General features: G+C 49.0%; 1 protein-coding gene across 1 annotated transcript in view; it reads right to left on the minus strand.

Annotated features, from left to right (window-relative positions):
• COPG1 (coatomer protein complex, subunit gamma 1) overlaps positions 1–12,984 on the minus strand; it is a 28,617-nt gene extending 15,633 nt beyond the window's left edge. Inside the window, exons 1-12 of the mRNA XM_012002212.1 lie at positions 12,814–12,984; positions 11,917–11,969; positions 11,061–11,141; positions 10,728–10,799; positions 10,467–10,546; positions 8,712–8,787; positions 8,375–8,467; positions 7,275–7,361; positions 5,804–5,961; positions 5,571–5,704; positions 2,683–2,750; positions 2,276–2,464 (exon numbers count right to left, since the gene is read on the minus strand). Of these exons, the coding sequence (XP_011857602.1) occupies positions 2,276–2,464; positions 2,683–2,750; positions 5,571–5,704; positions 5,804–5,961; positions 7,275–7,361; positions 8,375–8,467; positions 8,712–8,787; positions 10,467–10,546; positions 10,728–10,799; positions 11,061–11,141; positions 11,917–11,969; positions 12,814–12,850 (1,128 nt within the window). The 5' untranslated portion in view covers positions 12,851–12,984. The remainder of the gene's footprint in view (positions 1–2,275; positions 2,465–2,682; positions 2,751–5,570; positions 5,705–5,803; positions 5,962–7,274; positions 7,362–8,374; positions 8,468–8,711; positions 8,788–10,466; positions 10,547–10,727; positions 10,800–11,060; positions 11,142–11,916; positions 11,970–12,813) is intronic.
• Positions 12,985–19,163: the final 6,179 nt, after the last annotated feature.

Genomic DNA, 19,163 nt, shown 5'->3' on the forward strand with positions numbered 1-19,163 from the left:
CCCGTCTCGGCCTCCCAAAGTGCTGGGATTACAAGCTTGAGCCACCGCGCCCGGCCTTTTTTTTTGAGACAAGGTCTCACTCTGTCACCCAGGCTGGAGTGGCAGTGGCATGATCATGGCTCACTGCAGCCTCGAACTCCTGGTCTCAAGTGATCCTCACACCTCAGCCTCCCAAGTAGCTGGGACTACCTGGCATCACCACATATGGCCAATTTTTTAAAAAAATTTTTGTAGGTTGGGTGCAGTGGCTCATATCTGTAATCCCAGCACTTTGGGAGGCTGGGGCAGGCAGATCACGAGGTCAGGTAGATTGAGACCATCCTGGCTAACACGGTGAAACTCCGTCTCTACAAAAAGTACAAAAAATTAGCTGGGCGTGGTGGTGGGCGCCTGTGGTCCCAGATACTCAGGAGGCTGAGGCAGGAGAATGGCATGAACCCAGGAGGTGGAGCTTGCAGTGAGCTGAGGTCGCACCACTGCACTCCAGCCTGGGCAACAGAGCAAGACTCCGACTCAAAAATAAACAACAAAAAAAATTTGTAGAGATGAGGTCTTGCTACGTTGCCCAGACTGGTCTGAAAATTCAGGCCTCAAGTGATCCTTCCTCCTTGGCCTCCCAAAGCACTGAGATTACAAGCACAAGCCACCGTGCCCAGTCCCAGAAGGATCTAATATTCAAGTCTCACTGTGTCATTTCAGCCTGCAAAGTATTCTTGTAACCCACAGGCAGAGTAGACTGCTGCCTACTTTGCATAATCCACACTACAGAATTTACCACAATATATGCATATTATTGTCAGATCTGACTAAAACTCTCCGGTGACATACTACATGTTCTATTAATTAAAAATTGTGAAATAACAGAATTACAGAAATTGAGAACAAATTAATGGCTGCCAGGGGTTAGGGATAGAGAGGTGGGAATGGGCGTGGTTATGAAGAGGTAACATGAGAGTCTTGTGGAGATGGATAGTTGAGTGTCTTCACTGTGGTGGCAATTTTGAAAGTCTCCACGTGACAGCTTGCAAAGAACTTCATATATATACACACACAGGAGTTGCCTGTGTAGCTGGTGAAATCTGAATGAGGTCTATGGATCGTGCCAGTGTCACTTTCCTGGTTGACATTGTCCTGTGCTAGCATGGGATGCTGGCACTGTAGGAGAGGGTTGATGGAGGGGTGCATAGGACTTCTCAGTATATTTCTTTGTAACTTCCTATGAATTATTCCTTTCTTTCTTTTTTTTTTTTTTGAGACAGAGTCTTGCTCTGTCACCCAGGCTGGAGTGCAGGGGCGCGATCTCGGCTCACTGCAAGCTCCGCCTCCCAGGTTCACGCCATTCTCCTGCCTCAGCCTCCAGAGTAGCTGGGACTACAGGTGCCCGCCACCACACCCGGCTAATTTTTGTAATTTAGTAGAGATGGGGTTTCACCGTGTTAGCCAGGATGGTCTCGATCTCCTGACCTTGTGATCCGCCCATCTCGGCCTCCCAAAGTGCTGGGATTACAGGCATGAGCACTGCGCCCGGCCGAATTATTTCAAAATATAAGCTCAAAAAATACATCCTTCCCTGTCCCAAAAGAACACCTTTCCAATGTCTTCCTTGCAATCAAAATCCTTTACCTGACCATGGGCCTTACATGATTGAGCCCTGTCTATTCTGACTTTGTCACCTGCACTGGCCCCACAGCTCTTCTGCCCACTGGCCTTCTCTCTCCTTGACTCGTTCCTGCCTTTCCTCCTGGTTCTTTGCACTGATTCAGGTTTGAGCTCAAATGTCACCCTCCAGAACGGCCTTCCCAGACCATGCTCCTCCTAGGATCATTCCTGCTGTATTTCTACACTCTTAACTGCAATACCCATGCCTGAGATGACCTCATCTACTCCTTTCTTAACCTGTTTACTGTTCCTCTCCCATCCCCTGAAAGGAAGCTCCAGAAGGGCAGGCACCTGCCTTGTTCACTGCTATGTTCCCCTCTTGTCACTCTACATAGCAGGCAGCAAGTGCTCACGAAATATTTGGACAACTAATCAAGGAACCCTTAACTGGCCTGGAAACTACTGTTCTTTCAGTACAAGGGGATGATATGGATGAAGGCCTGGAGGCAAGACTACACACATTTCTCTGAAGGCCAAGCAATGCGCTGGCCTCCTCTTGAGTCCTCAAGGCTGACCAGCCCCTCAGATCAGTCCTGGCAGGAAGGCTGTGGCCACAGAGAGCAGGGATAGAGCTCCTTTCTCTGGAGGCCATGGGTGTCCCGGGAGTAGCAGGTACCTTGAATTCATCTGAGATCTCTGACATGAAGGAGGAGATCTGCTTCATGAGGCGGTCGATGCTGCTCTCGCTGCCCGTCTTAAGGAGGGTGGTGATGGCCAGCGTGGCAATGCTGCGGTTTGAATCTGTGACCAGGTTCTCCAGATCCAGATTACAAGCTGTCACAGCTGACGGATGCTTCATGGCAACCTGTTTTGGGAGGACAGTGACAGAGAGGGCAGGACCCCAATGCTGTCACTACATTTGATGGTTTGGCCCAGTCAGAAGTCCTTTGGATGAGATCATCTCACCATCCAGAAGAAAGTAACTGTGACCAGGGCTATTATCCTTCCCAGCCAGGTCAGAGGCTAGGACACACCTCCAGTTGGATCAGACAGCTTCCTCCAATCCCCAACCTGGACTCTTACCTTATTGAGGGTACGAACAGCAGCATAGCGGAGAGCAGCCTTGGGTGAGCTGCAGAAAAGCTGGAGCACTGTGGGGAGATGGACGCCACATGTCAGGCTGCCTTCACTGCTGGACAGCTGGGAAAACCAGGGGCAGCTGTTCTGACTCAAATCCTCTGCTCAGCTCATTTCCCTGCTGACACCCCCATCCCGACCTAAGACAGAGAGCTCCCCTCACCCTATGCACCTGAGCCATGGACAGAGGCCATAATGTCTGTGAGTGCCCAGGGGTTCCCGTGAGGGCTGTTATTCACTGGGCATCTGCTGTGTGCCAGGTGCTGTGCTATACAGTGGACATGCCTCACTTCTATAGCTTGCAGCCACCACTAGCCCACTTTACAGGTAAGGAGACTGAGGCACAAAGGGGAAAGCAAACTTTAGGTTGGCAGCCAGTAAGTGGCAGAACCAAGATTAAATTCTAAGACTGCCTGCACCTGCAGCCTGAGCACTTAACCTGTGAAGTAACATTCTACACCTGTCTCCTATTGTGTCTACAGGATCCAACAGAACTTCTCCCTCGGCACTAAGTCCTCTCTTAAACAAATGGTTTATTTCCTTTAACTACATGACAGCCATTCGGGTACCATATCCCTCCCTTGCCCTGGCTGCCAGGAAGCTCAGAGCTAAATTTGGCACTCAATCATAGGAGCAAAGATGACTACTGTTTTCTGGAATATCTATGTTCCTTTCTTCATAACTTGGCTTTTATTCTGTAATACTTAAAAAAAATTTTTTTCGTAATGTTTATTTTGAAGACCCTACTTTATTTTTTTTTTCTTTTTTTTTTTTTTGAGAGGGAGTCTCGCACTGTCGCCCAGGCTGGAGTGCAGTGGCCGGATCTCAGCTCACTGCAAACTCCGCCTCCCAGGTTCAAGTGATCCTCCTGCCTCAGCCTCCTGAGTAGCTGGGATTACAGATGTGTGCCACCACACCCAGCTAATTTTTGTATTTTTAGTAGAGATGGGTTTCACCATGTTGGTCAGGCTGGTCTCAGACTCCTGACCTGGTGATCTGCCCACCTTGGCCTCCCAAAGTGCTGGGATTACAGGCTTGAGCCACCGCGCCCTGCCACCCTACTTCATTTACATCTTTCATTACTCTGGAAATACGGGGGATATAATAAGAATGAATGAATACCCAAATCAGTGAGTGAATTCATTAATTCTTTTTTCTTTTTTTCTTTTCTTTTTTTTTTTTTTTGGAGATAGAGTCTCCCTCTGTTGCCCAGGCTGGAGTGCAGTGGTGCAATCTCGGCTCACTGCAATCTCCGCCTCCCAGGTTCAAGTGATCCTCCTGCCTCAGCCTCCTGAGTAGCTGGGATTACAGATGTGTGCCACCACACCCAGCTAATTTTTGTATTTTTAGTAGAGATGGGTTTCACCATGTTGGTCAGGCTGGTCTCAGACTCCTGACCTGGTGATCTGCCCACCTTGGCCTCCCAAAGTGCTGGGATTATAGGCGTGAGCCACTGTGCCTAGCAGTTCATTCTTTCTTCATTTCTAAAGAGGAAGGGAGGCTTCTCTCTCCAAACATGAACTCCATCTGTTTCCCTGACCAAGTTTACACTGTTATAGTAGAGAATAATAGAAAAACAGGAGGCCCAATCATTTCTCAAAACCTGGAAATCTAACTCTCCTGCCACATCTTTGCTTTCCATTGGCCTGTTCTAAAACACTCCCCACTTCTCTTCCACTTTGAAAGCGCCGAATCCTAGCCACTAGACCACCAGAGAGATTCTCTTCCACTCTGAATCCACGTTTCTCACCCTGAGTGCCTCTCCTTTTCTAGCCTCTCAACATACCCACTTTCCACTACCAACCACTTTGCAACTCTTCACAGGCTTTCTCCTCCCTGACAGGGGGATTCCCACACCGGGAGCAGGGCCCTGAACAGAGACACCAAAGACTCCAGGACTCAAGGCTGCTGGCTTCCCCTTAATAACAGCAAACAACGGCTGGGCGCAGTGGCTCACACCTGTAATCCTAGCACTTTGGGAGGCCAAGGAGGGCGGATCACAAGGTCAGGAGTTCGAGACCAGCCTGGCCAATATGGTGAAACCCCGTCTCTCTAAAAATACAAAAATTAGCCAAGCGTGGTGGCGGGCGCCTGTAGTCCCAGCTACTCAAGAGGCTGAGGCAGGAGAATCGCTTGAACCCGGGAGGCAGAGGTTGCAGTGAGCTGAGATTGCGCCACTGCACTCCAGCCTGGGCGACATAGTGAGACTCCACCTCAAAAAGCAAAAACAAAAACCAGCAAACAACAAACATGTTGCCTTCTAAGCAATTTGTCTAGATCACACATTTTCTGGCTATATAACCCTATGTAATAGGCATGATCTATCATCCACATCTGAGAAAAGAAAAGGAAGGCATGGAGAGAATGGGTGGCCTTGCCAGGCTTGCCCAGCTGGTAAGGGGCAGAGCCAGGGCTCTATCCCAGGCTGCCCTGCTCCAGTGCTAGAGCTAGAGGCTCAGAACGACCCTCTATACTATTCTCTCCTTCACTTGGAAAAGCTCAGCCCCAGTTCACATGCACCAGTTTCATAGATCCTGGGTTCCTCTACCAGGCCTCCTCCTGTGGCCAGCCAACCCAACAGACTCCAGAGTGGACCTGAGCCTTACCTTAGCCTCTTCAGCGGTCAGGTGAACTAATAGCAGCCCACCCCCAAAACGTGACACAAGTGGGGCCCCAGCATAGTGTCTAGGGCAGGTGCTTCCCAGGTATGGACTCCTTAACACCAGTGTGTGGCCTATTTGAGAGCATTTTCTTTCTTTCCCCTAGCCCCTGACCCAGGCCTAGTTCCCGGCAAGCATAAACATGGGAGGCTGGGTGAAGGAACGCCCAGTGACCTGACACAGCCGGGGCCAGCTCTTTGGCACTGCAGCCTGGCAGATTGACGATGGCCGAGGCAGCTTCATATACCACCATCTCGTGCTTGTTGCGCAAGCAGCTCTCGATGAAGTCAAAGAGCGGGCTGTCACGGCTACAAAAGAACATAGCACGGCAATAAAACGTTGGGGATGGCCCAGCATGGTAGGATGAGTGAGGCATCATCTAGCTGGTGAGAGATGAGAGCCGTTACCTGCCATCCTCCTCTTCCAGCTGCTTGCTGGCCACCCGGATCATCATGCAGTAGGCAAAGGGAGACTTAAGGCCATGCCGTGTGACCTTGCTGATCATCTTATTGACAGCCAGGCGGTCATTCTTACGAACATGGTACAGGAGCCCTAATGCGTGGTACTATAGGACAGGAGACAGCAACAGAGTACAAATGTATCAGTTTTGGGTATACTGGCCGTGTGGCCTTGGGTGGGTCCTTCAGCCTTCTCTTTTCTAAGATGGGCACCGTAGCAGCTACTACACAGAGCGGCTATGCAATTGCCCCAGGTACTCTTTGTACACAGCTCTCCGCACAATGCTTCACAAACCACAGAATTATAACTGTGGTTCTTGTTCCCACCCCCACTTCGGCAAGAGCCCTAACAGGCAGCATAAATACAAATATGGAAAGGGATAACAAACAGCACAAAGATGAAAGCAATGTGGGAGACCTGGTGCTTTCAATCAGACAATGAGAGAGAGAAGGTGGGAGCCAGACCCCGAGCACGGTCATGTTTTATAAGTCACTGTGTGGGACACCTTAGCCATGAAATCTTGCATTACCCACAACAACCCTGAAGGTAGACAGTTTTATCTCTGCTGACTTGCCCAAAGACTCCTGGCTGGTATTGACAAAGCTAGGTCTGGAGGGCCAGAAGTCCAGGGACTCCCTTTCTAAAGATGTGAGGTCTCATAGTTATTTCCTGTCTTCGATACTCTTTTTTTGTTTCCTAAAGAAGCAACATTTGAGGGCGAAGTTATGGCAGCTGTGGATGCCTTCTATGTGGGAAGCTTATCTGGCCCTCTCATAAGTGTTTTAAGGGGCCACAGCTGGCCCTGAAGACCAGAATCATGCAAAGGATGAGAAGACAGATGAGAGATGAAGGGAATACATAAACACACAGGGAGCGCCGACAGGCAGGCCCCAGATGGGTCATGTGTTACACGCATGATCTCGGCTCATCCTTGCTGCTTTGTGAGGCAGTAACCTTCATTTGTATTTTACAGACAAGGAAATCACGACCCAGAGAGATAAAAGGAACGGCTGGCCTAGGTCACCGAGGAAGAGTAAAGTGGATGAAAGCCTCATCAAGATAATTCCACACATCATAACAAAGCCAAGTTGGCAAAGGCCTAAATTTAGGCAGCCCTCTGCCTGCCTTGGCCAAGTTTGCCACATCATCTGCTCCAAAACAATACTCAGCTGGTTATCAAAACACTTGACTATTTCAGCACCAGCTGGTAAGCAGTCCCTAACCCAAGCCCCCGAAGTGGTACCCTGGATTCTCTAACCCAGGACCTCCCAATTCTTCCCATGATCCAATGACAAAAAGATTAAAGCCTGCTATGGCCAGGAGTCACAAGGATCTCAGTGGCAAGTGTCCATGCCAACCGGCTAGTGCCTTACCACCTGCCTGAGTGTTTTAAATATCACTCCCTTGCTCACATCTCACCTGGACCATGATGTTATCACTGGATGCCGCCTCCTGAGCCTCATTCACCCAGCGCTTGACCACATCAAAGCTGCACTTCAGCAGGTGCTGTGGGCAACAGGGCACATTAAGGGGCAGGTAGGAAATGTCCCCATCACACCTTCTGGGCCCAGTTCTGGTCCTCCCTCAGACATAGCTCAGGGGCTCACCACTGTCCTGGTCCTCAGAGACCATGGACAAACTCAGGATGCTCCCACCCTCATTGTCCCTGCCCAAGGCATGGGTCAACGCCATCCACCCACGACCCTCTTCAATCACCCCAGAGTTCCTTGGCTCTCTTCACGGAGAAGGGTGGGACTCTCAGGCTTACAGATACAAAAATACTTTATTTTGGCCAGGTGCAGTGGCTCACGCTTTGTAATCCAGCACTTTGGGAGGCAAGGCGGGTGGATCACCTGAGGTCAGGAGTTCAAGACCAGCCTGGCCAACATGGTGAAACCACATCTCTACCAAAAATACAAAAATTAGCTGGGCGTGGTGGTGCACCCCTACAATCCCAGCTACTCAGGTGGCTGAGGCATGCAAATGGCTTGAGCCAGGGAGGCAGAGGTTGCAGTGAGCTGAGATCAAGCCATTACGCTCTAGCCTGGGCAACAGAGCGAGACTCTGTCTCAAAAAAAAAAAAAAAAAAAAAAAAAAAAAAAAAAAGGCCAGCAGCAGTGGCTCACGCCTGCAATCCCAGCACTTTGGGAGGCCAAGGCGGGTGGGTGGATCACGAGATCCAGAGGTCAAGACCAGCCTGGTCAAGATGATGAAACCCTGTCTCTACTAAAAACACAAAAATTAGCTGGGCACAGTGGCCGGTGCCTATAATCCCAGCTACTCGAGAGGCTGAGGCAGGAGAATCACTTGAACCCTGGCGGTAGAGGTTGCAGTGAGCCGAGAGCGTGCCACTGCACTCCAGCCTGGGTGAGAGTAAGACGCTGTCTCAGTTAAAAAAATAAAATAAAATAAAATAAAAAAGAAGGAAACACTTTCTTTTTTCCTACTGGAATGTGACTCTGAAATTTTCTTCAGTTTTCTACCCCACCCCCAGCAGGGCTCCAGCAGCAGCTACACACCAAGGAAGACACGAGGGCAGAGCTGGAGACACTGGGCACCTTGTCCACAATGGCTTGTTTCATGTAGCGCTCAATAGCCTGCAGCATGGTGCTCTGTGGGCAAAAGAAGCAGGGTGGAAGGAGATCCAGTCAGTCCTTGGCAGCTCTCAGGAGTGCAGAAATGGGGGCAGATAGGAGTATGAGGAGGAAGTAAGTGTTTCTCATGTGCTCCTGCACACCACCTCCACCCCACATCACCTGGCTCAGTGAGATAGGGGACACCCCAAAGCATGCAAAAGATGATGCCGAGAGCCTCAACTGAGAGGCCAGGAAGCAGGGAAGGACCGGCATGACTCACATCGGTGATCTGGCAGAGGGCTCGCACGGCTGGGCCCCGGTAGTTGTCTTCTTTCCCAGTCATGTCTTTTGTTAGGCTGCAGGGAAGAAGGCATTGTCAGCATGCAGAAAGCCTGAGCCTGCTCACTCCTCTCCAGCTCCCATCACCACCCTTGCCCAGATTACTACACAAGCCTCCTAACCAGTGCTCTCCCTCTATTCTTGCCCCTCTAAGTCTAACTCCACACAGCTGCTGGAGGGAGTTTCATAAAACTCAAAACCAAACAGGTCATCCCCCTGCTTTTGCTAAAAAGTTTCCATAGCTTCCTACTGCCAGTGACCTGAATGTAACTCCTTGAATTTCCCCAACTGGCTATGCTCACTCCTCTTCAGCCTTTGCATGTGCTGTTTCCTTAGCCTATAGCACTCCTCACCCCTCACCTCCACTCTGTCCTACTCTTTTTTTTTTTTTTTTTAATTTTTTTTTTGAGACAGAGTCTCACTTTGTCGCCCAGGCTGGAGTGCAGTGGGGCGCGGTCTTGGCTCATTGCAACTTCTGCCTCCCAGGCTCAAGCTCTACTGCCTCAGCCTCTCCAGTAGCTGGGATTATAGGTGTGCGCCACCACACCTGGCTAATTTTTGTATTTTTAGTGGAGACAGGGTTTCACTGTGTTGCTCAGGCTGGTCTTGAACTCCTGACTTCATGATCCACCCACCTCGGCCTCCCAAACTGCTGGGTTTACAGGCATGAGCCATAGTGCCGGGCTTCTTTTTTTCTTCTTTTTTTGAGACGGAATCTCATTCTATCACCCAGGCTGGAGTGTAGTGGCACAATCTCAGCTCACTGCAACCTCCACCTCCCCAGTTCAAGCAATTCTCCTGCCTCAGCCTCTCCAGTAGCTGGGATTATAGATGCACGCCACCACACCTGGCTAATTTTTATTTCAGTAGAGACGGGGTTTCACCATGTTTGCCGGGATGGTGTCAAACTCCTGACCTCAACTGATCTGCCCATTGCGGCCTATGGATTACACTGTGGATACAGTGTTGGGATTATAGGTGTGAGCCACTGTGCCTGTCCTGTCCTATTTCTTCTTACTCATCCTTCAGGACTCTACTTGGATCATTCCCCTAGGAGGACTTTCCTAATTCAAATCCAGCTGGATGCTCTTCTGGTCTCCTCTCATAGCCCATAATACTTCCGTGATAAATCATATTACACCCTACCTTAATGGCCTGATGCCTGGTTATTTCTCCATAAATTCTGGGGCTACAGAGGCTATGTCTATCTTTGTTGCTGCTACATCCCCAGAGCTACACACAGGGACTGACAGACAATATTTTCTAACTGAACCTACAAATCAATGTATGACCTCCCCACCCTAAACTGTGGCAGGAAGAAATAAGAGAACTGAGCCCCAGTTCTTAAGGGCAGTGATTACACTTTAGTCACATCTGTCCCTGAATCATTTAGCTTAAAGCAGACACCAGTCACTTAGTAAGCAGTATACCGCTTGTACTCTGTTTTTTTTGTGTGTTCTTTCTTTATACTCAAGAAAGTCTTTGGGAAAGTTCTAAGCTGGTTTGGTTGACTAAAACAAATCAAGAAAAGGAAGCATTTGTGTCTGCCACGGGGTGGGCAGCAATAACAGGGAAGCTGCCATGGGGTGGGCAGCTGGCAATATGCAACCAAAAGTCTCACTGTCTGGTACACACAAGAAAAAATGGTCTGTCAATGGAACCCATCAGAGGAGCCACCCACAACCCCATGACCTGCCTGCTGGTGACAATGATGACATCCTCTGCGATGCAAGACATCTCCTTGATGGTCAAGTAGCACATCCGACGGAGTGTGGGCTGGGAGACAGGTGGGAAAAGCCCTATCAGCCCGGGCTCACCAAGGGCCAGAGTTGGGAGAAGATACCTCCTATCTCCACAAAGGCAGCCCACACTAACTGGTGGGGCCACCTCTCCTTGGCCCTCCCACCACCTTGTTACAGCTGCCACCTCTCAAGGAAAGCTGGGTCGAGGCACTTACATCGTTGGACTGAAAGAGCTTGGTCATGGCAAAGAAGGCCTCGGTCGCTTCCGTGGTCCCCAGGTGCTCCCCCTGTGTTAATCAAGAAAGAAGTCTCAGCTTGGGACAGAGGGTCAGACAGCAATTCCTGCAGGATCAGCCCATACCAGATCCCCAGACCCTAAAGAGGCTCAAGGGCAACATATGAGACTTGGATGCTGAGGGGACCCAGAGCTGAGCTGTTGTCTACAACCACATAGAGGCTGTCCAATAGCCTAAGAGTGATCATGATTTGTCCACTCCCCTCCAATCCCCCAGCACCATTCTCCCTACCCCCAAGCTTCACCCTGTTACCTGGTTTATGAGGTAAAGAATCTTGGTGAGGATGTGGGCACATTTCCGAGGGTTGATGGGAGTTTCATTAAATACACGGGCCTAAGAAGAAGTGACCAAGGATGTTACCTTCTAGCCTAGTTCATTTCCCTTCAAGTATATTCAGTGTCTGAGAAGTCTCAGGGTAAACTGACTTGCCTAAACAGGGCTTTCTGGGTATGCAACAAGCTTATTTTCATAAGGAAAGGGTTTGTTTTTCTTTACTCAACTACTAATTATTCTTGAACTCTCATGTAAATATTAGTTAGGGATGTGCTAACCTATTGACTAGCAGATAGTTAGCAAACATCCACTAACTGGAAACAGAAACAATGAATGACAACAATCAAGAAAGCAGCAGCTGGATGCAGTGGCTCACGCCTGTAATCCCAGCACTTTGAGAGGCGGGAGTGGGGGGAGTGGATCACCTGAGGTCAGGAGTTCAAGACCAGCCTGGCCAACATGGTGAAACCCCATCTCTATTAAAAATACAAAAATTAGCCAGGCGTGGTGGTAGGTGCCTGTAATCTCAGCTACTTGAGAGGCTGAGGCAGGAGAATTGCTGGAACCTGGGAGGCAGAGGTTGCAGACAGCCGAGATCATGCCATTGCACTCCAGCCCAGGCCGACAACAGTGAGACTCAATCTCAAAAAAAAAAAAAAAAAAAAAAAGAAGTAAGCATAACTCTCTTTCTCCAGGAACAAAGGTTTCCTGTCTTCCAGGCACAAGTTTTCTCCCGTGTTGCTCTTTAAAACAACATTTTGAATGTGTTGGTATTTCAGTGGCATTGATGGTGAATATTTATGATGGAAGCTAGAGGGGAGCAAATGTCACTTGCCTCCTGGAGTACGGCACTCTTCTCGAGGTGCTGGAATGGGTTGGAGCCTCCACCTACAGTCAAGGACAATGGAGAAGGTAGGTTGTGACTCTGAACTTCAAAACTCTCCCAGACATAGTAAAGGGAAGATGTCCCTTTCTAGGCGGGCTCCACTCTACCCCAAACCACTCACAATCTCCTAGCAGCCCTAGTACAGTCCTGTGCTTCTCATAGTGCCATGTCTTGTGTTCATTTATATAACTTGTAATTAACTAAGTCCCTATGTGCCAGGGACCACCATCTGGCTGTAACTAGTTCCTTCATAGCAGATGACACATTTGCAAATAATTACACGTGTGATTATCTGGTTGATGTCTGTCTCCTCCACCGTGGGTGCAACCATTCTAATATTCCCAGCTTAGGCACTGAGTGTCCTACTTGCTCTATTGCAGTATCCAGGACACCGTACAGTGCCCGGCGTATAGTAACCGCTCAATATACTTTGCTGAATAAATGAATGATGGGGTCAGAGTTTCCAGTCACAGGACGCTGGCTCCGCGGATTACGCCTCAGTATGGCCAGCACCAACGTAGCCCCAGCGAATCCCAAGAGGTTGGAAGAAGAAAGTAACAAGAGAGCATTCGGCCTGGTCCCCTCCTTTGACAGATGAGTAAATTGAGGCCGGGGGGAGGCGGTGATGCGCCCAAGGTCACCCAGAAAATTGCAGTCCGAGCTTACAAGCGTGAGACAGCCGAGCATGCTCGGGCTCTCCGAGGCCTGCCAGTGACTAGCTGCGGACCCTGGCACAAGCCCCTGCCCCTCACTGGGCCTCAGCCTCCGGGTCAGGACAGAGAACCCCAAGGAAGGCTTGGCGGGTGGGGGCCCGGCCTCCTTCAGACCCAGGCCTGGCCCCCTCACCTGACTCCTCGTCCTTCTTGTCGAATTTCTTCAACATAGTGGAGTCGGTGGGGCGCAATGCAGCAACGCAATGCTTGACGGGCGCGGCACGGAGCAGCGGGGCGACAATGATTCTACAGGGACCACTTCCGGGCCCCAGCTGGCCACGTCGCCCTGCGGTCTGCGCAGGCGCTTTCCGCGCTCTGCGCCTGCGCTCATTCCTGTCGCCGCAGCCACGTCAAAAGTTAACCCGGCGTCCGCCGCAGCCGGAGTGGGGAAAGCCAGAGGGAGGGGCGAGGGCTAGGTGCGGGGGCTACTGACGAACGTCCCCACTCTGCTCTCTACGCCTCTTTCCGTGTACCAAGGGAGGAGGAGGAGCCCCTGCCTCTTTGCGCTGTGGCGTGAGTCTTTGTGGCTTTGGGATGTGAGGTTGGTGGCACACACTGGCCCGCAGTAAACACCCAGTTGATGTGACCGGTCTATGACTGTTATTGCCACCTTCCGAGGGAGCCTTGCCAGCCACTCCTCGCTTTCAGTTTCTTTCCCCTGCCTGATTTCCTTCTCAGCTCGAATCGCCATCTAGCACTTTATTTTTGCTTTCTGGTTTTTATTTATTTTGAAACAGGGTCTCGTTCTGCTGCCCAGGCTGTGGTGCAATTGTGCAATCTCGGCTCACTGCAGCCTACACTTCCCTGGCTCAAGCGATCCTCCCACCTCAGCCTCCCGAGTAGAGCTGGGCGCACCACCCCCGACTAATTTTTTAACTTTGGTAGAGACGAGGTCTCACTATGATGTTGCCCAGGCTGGTCTTGAACTCGTGGGCTCAAGCGATCCTCCCTTCTAGACCTTCCAAAGTGCTGGGATTACAGCGGTGAGCCATCGCACCCGGCAACTTTCTTGCTCTTTTGGGGTTTTTTGGTTTGTCTTTTATTCACTTCAGTGGATAACGTTGACACATAGTAGTTGCTCAGTGAGTTCTCATTGAATGAATGCATGAAATTGCATTTTTAATTTATATCTGCCGGGCCCTATCTCGTCTGCTCCTGATGCAAATTGTCTTGTACGTTATCAACTTTAAGAGATCTAACTAAACAGCATGGAACTTCAACGTTATTTTGTAAATACTTTAGATGTTTATGGAGTGCTAACTAGATCCACTGCCTACGCGGGGAGATGGAAGGGCAGTAAATGAAGCATCACCCAGGGTTTATCTTCCTGGGGACCTATGCAGGACACCCTGAGGCTAAGGTCAGTGCATACCAAGGAGCCAGCTTATCTGGGGAGGGGAAGCTGGCAGCCCTGTGGGCAGGAGGAGTGTGCTTGTGGAGAGAAGAGGCCGGGGGCTGAGACAGAGGCCCCAGGTGAAAAGGGTGACCACAAAGCTGGTGGAGGGGAAGATGTCGCTGGGGCCAGCCTTTAGGGTCTGGCTTTGCAGAGGCTAAGGCCAGGGACAACAGATCTTACAACATGTAAAATTGTCAAGAGTCAGAAAGATGTTCAAAATCTTTTATCAGTAACCCCACCCCTAATCAGGAAATTGTTCAAAAGAAGAAAATGAGGCCGGATGTGGTGGCTCAAGCCTGTAATCCCAGCCTTTGGAAGGTTGAAGTGGGTGGCTCACCTGAGGTCAGGAGTTCGAGAGCAGCCTCACCAACATGGTGAAACCCCGTCTCTACTAAATATAAAAAAACACAACAAACTTAGCCCAGCGTGATGGTGCATGCCTGTAATCGCAGCTACTTGGGAGGCTGAGGCAAGAAAATCGCTTGAACCTGGGAGGCAGAGAGATTGCAGTGAACTGAGATCACGCCATTGCACTCCAGCCTGGAGCCTAGGCAACAAAAGCGAAACTCCATCACTCCATCTGAAAAAAAAAAAAAAAAAGAAAGAAAATGAAAATGCAGTTTACAGCAAAATAATTGTAAACACCCTAAATGTCTATCAATAAAGGGATGATTAAGGAAATTATGGTACATCTGAGGACTAAACTCTGATTTTTGTCTTGTCTCAGCTACTCCAGGAGCCTGAGATGGGAGGATCGCTTAAGCCTGGGAGGTCAAGGCTGCAGTGAGCCATTATCATGCCACTGTACTTCCATCTTGGGCAACAGAGTAAGACCCTGTCTCAAAAAATATATAGGCATGACCAGGCACAGTGGCTCATGCCTGTAATCCCAGCACTCGGGAGGCCGAGGAGGGTGGATCACCTGAGGTCAAGAGTTCGAGACCAATCTGACCAGCATGGTGAAACCCCATCTCTACTAAAAATACAAAAATTAGCTGGGCATGGTGGCAGACACCTGTAATCCCAGCTACTCGGGAGGCTGAGGCAGGAGGATTGCTTGAACCCTGGAGGCACAGGTTGCCCTGAGCCAAGATTGGGCCATTGCACTCCAGCCTGCATGACAGGGCAAGACTCTGTCTCAAAAAAAAAATACACACACACACACACACACACACATAGGTGTACAATTCAGTGGCTTTTAGTATATTAAAAAAAGTTTATGCACCTGTCCGCACTAATTGGAGAACATTTTCATCACCCCAAAAAGAAACCTCCTGTTCATTAGCAGTCACTCCCCATTTGCCCATCTGCCCAGTCCCTGGCAACCACTAATCTACTTTCTGTCTATAGATTTGCATATTCTGGATATTTCATATAAACAGAATCATATGCTATGTAGTCTTTTGTGTGTTTTGCTTCTTTCATTTAGCATATTTTCAAGACATGTTATAGCATGAATCATTCCTTTTGTAGCTGGATAATATTCCATTTTATGGATTTACCATATGTTGTTTGTTAATCAGTTGATGAACATTTGGGTGGTTTCCAGTCTAGCTCTTGTGAACAAAGCTGTGAATGCTGGGAATATTAATATACAAGGTTTTGTGTGACCCTATGTTTTAACTTCTCTTGGGTCTATACCTCAGAGTGGAATTACTAGGTCATATGGTAACTATGTTTAACTTTTTGAGAACTGCCTAACTGCTTTTCCAAAGCAGCTGCACCATTTTACATTTCCACCAGCAGTGTATGGGGGTTTCAATTTCTTCACATCCTTGTCAACACTTGCTACTGTCTTTTTTATTATAGCCATGCTAATGGGTGTGAAGATGTTTCAGTTTGCACTTTCCTGATGGCTACTGATGTTGAGCGTCTTTTCATGTGCTTATTGGTCATTTGTACATCTTTGAAAAAATATCTGTTCATATCCCTTGCTCATTTTGAAATTATTTTATCTTTTTATTAGAGTTGTATGAGTAATTTAAGTCTAGACCCCCTTTTTTTTTTCCAGGGTGTAGCTCTGTCACCCAGGCTGGTGTGCAGTGGCGCAATCTCAGCTAACTGCAACCTGTCTGCCTCCTAGGTTCAAGCGATTCTCATCCCTCAGCCTCCCTAGTAGCTGGGACTATAGGCGCATGCCACCAGGCTCAGCTTATTTTTGTATTTTTGGTGGAGATGGGGTTTCACCGTGTTGGCAAGGCTGGTCTTGAACTCCTGACCTCAAGTGATCCTCCCGTCTCGGCCTCCCGAAGTGTTGGGATCACAGGCATGAGCCACCATGCCAGGCCAGCAGAGATTATTTTTATGATACTTTCCAATGACCACCACCTTCCATACTCTAAGGATTTCCCCAGCCCTCCTCTGAGATGCACTCTCTTGCCCTCTAGGTGGCACCAACTCTCTATTTTTACCTCTAGTTTTTTAGAGACGGCACAGCTGGAAGAGGCTTGAAGCCCCCATGCCAGGCCCTGTCTGTCCACTAGAGTGACCCAGGGCAGTTTCAGAGTCCGGGGACTAACCTGAGCATTCCCTCAGTACAACAGGGAAACTCAGGGCTACTTTTGCTTTAGGGGCAGCTTCCAGCCTCATAAAATAAGTTTTCTAGTCAAAGTAGCAGTCACCTGTTTTTTTCTCCACCCACACCCACTTTTGAAACCATGCCCTCGCTCATTCGGCATTTGTTGAGCACTCACTGTTACATAATACTTGTAAAAATAGCAAGTACTCTATACATATGAGCTGTTGTTAACAAAAATTCAACTTTTTTAGGATGAGATCATCAATATAAGCGCCCCCGCCTTTGCAAACTGTGAAGGGCAACATTGTGCCAAGGTGTGATCATTATTAGGGCAGGAGGACCACAATACAAGTGCTAGCGTTTATCGAGGGCTCACCAGACGAGAAGCACTTCATTTATTTTATCCTGAGCCCACCTAATGGAAGTTCAAAGTAAACATGCTGACTTCACTGGCACAAACCTGAATCTCAGAGACATTATGTACATTGATGAAGGACACATCCCAACTGAATGACACAGCTGGGAATCAAACCAGTTTCTTGGGTTTCCACAGACTGCTACTTACCCTGAATCACAAGCCATCAACTAAAAGGAGAGCTCGGGGTGAAATCAAGGTTTGACCTGGACACATGGTTATTAGACAACCTGGGGGGTCCCATCAGCCTCATAAACATGTTTTCCTTACACTATTTTTCTTTTTTCCCCTTTTATGTATGTATGCATTTATTTATTTATTTATTTATTGAGACAGAATCTCGCTCTGTCGCCCTGGCTGGAGTGCAGTGGCACGATCTCGGCTCACTGCAACCTCCGCCTTCCTGGGTTCAAGCGATTCTCTTGCCTCAGCCTCCTGAGTAGCTGGGGCTACAGGCGTGCGCCACTACACCCAGCTAATTTTTGTATTTTTAGTAGAGATGGGGTTTCACCATGTTGGTTGGCCAGTATGGTCTTGACCTCGTGATCCGCCCGCCTCTGACTCCAAAAGCGCTGGGATTACAGGCATGAGCCACCACGCCCAGCCTTATTTATTTATTTTTTAAAATAGAGACGGGGCCTGGGCGCTGTGGCTCACGCCTGTAATCCCAGCACTTTGGGAGACCAAGGCAGGTGGATCACCTGATGTCAGGAGTTCGAGTTTGTTTGTTTGTTTGTTTGTTTGTTTTCATTTTTTTGTAAAGACAGGATTTTGCTGTGTTGCCCAGGATGGTCTTGAACTCCTGGCCTCAAGCCATCCTCCCGCCTTGGCATCCCAAAATACTGGGATTACAGGCGTGAGCCACCACGCCCTGCCCTGAATAATGTTTGATCAAATATCTAGGCAAGTTGACACATAAAATTAACTGCAGTTGTTTTTTGTTTGTTTGTTTTTGAGATGGTGTCTCATTCTGCCACCCAGGCTGGAGTGCAGTGGCCCCATCTCAGCTCACTGCAACCTCTACCTCCCAAGTTCAAGAGATTCTCGTGCCTCAGCCTCCCCAGTATTACAGGCACGCACCATCATGCTCCACTTATTATTATTATTATTATTATTATTATTATTATTTTGAAACAGAGTTTCTCTCTTGTTGCCCAGGCTGGAGTGCAATGGTGTGATCTTGGCTCACCACAACCTCCGCCTCCCGGGTTCAAGCAAATCTGCCTCAACCTCCTGATTGGCTGGGATTACAGGCATGTACCACCATGCCCAGCTAATTTTAGTAGAGACGGGGTTTCTCCATGTTGGTCAGACTGGTCTCAAACTCCAGACCTCAGGCGATCCACCCGCCTTGTCCTCCCAATGTCAGCGTTTGTTTTTTATCTTCTTCTGTTTACCTTTGGAATGTAAGTTCCTTGTCTGCCATATCCGCAAGGCATGGCACAAAATAGGTACTCAGTACACATTAGTTAAATGAATGAATGCCAGAACCAAGATTCCAGCCCCGTGGTCTGAGCAACTACAGGTTTATTCTTTTTCTGCAATAAGAAATTCCAGGCTGGGGCCGGGCACGGTGGCTAACGCCTGTAATCCCAGCACTTTGGGAGGCCGAGGTGGGGCGATCACTAGGTCACGAAATCGAGACCATCCTGACAAACACGATGAAACTCCATCTCTACTAAAAATACAAAAAAATTAGCCGAGCGTGGTGGTGGGCATCTATAGCCCCAGCTACTCGGGAGGCTGAAGCAGGAGAATGGCGTGAACCCGGGAGGTGGAGCTTGCAGTGAGCCAAGATTGCGCCACTGCACTCCAGCCTGGGTGACACAGCGAGACTCTGTCTCAAAAAAAAAAAAAAAAAAAAAAGAAATTCCAGGCTGGTTGCAGTGGCTCACACCTATAATCCCACCACATTGAGGGGGCCAAGGCAAGAGGATCGCTTGAGCCCAGGAGTTCAAGACAAGCCTAGGCAAGATGGCAAGAACCCATTCATACAAAAATTTTAAAAATTAGCCAAGTGTGGTGGCATGTGCCTGTAGTCCTACCTACTTGGGAGGCTGAGGTGGGAGGACCACTTGAGCCTAGGAATTCAAGGCTGCAGTAAACTGTGATCCTGCTGCTGCACTGCAACCTGAATGACAAAATAAGACCCTT

The sequence above is a fragment of the Mandrillus leucophaeus genome, unplaced genomic scaffold, assembly GCF_000951045.1.
Source record: "Mandrillus leucophaeus isolate KB7577 unplaced genomic scaffold, Mleu.le_1.0 Scaffold680, whole genome shotgun sequence".
In the NCBI taxonomy this organism is placed as follows: domain Eukaryota; kingdom Metazoa; phylum Chordata; class Mammalia; order Primates; family Cercopithecidae; genus Mandrillus; species Mandrillus leucophaeus.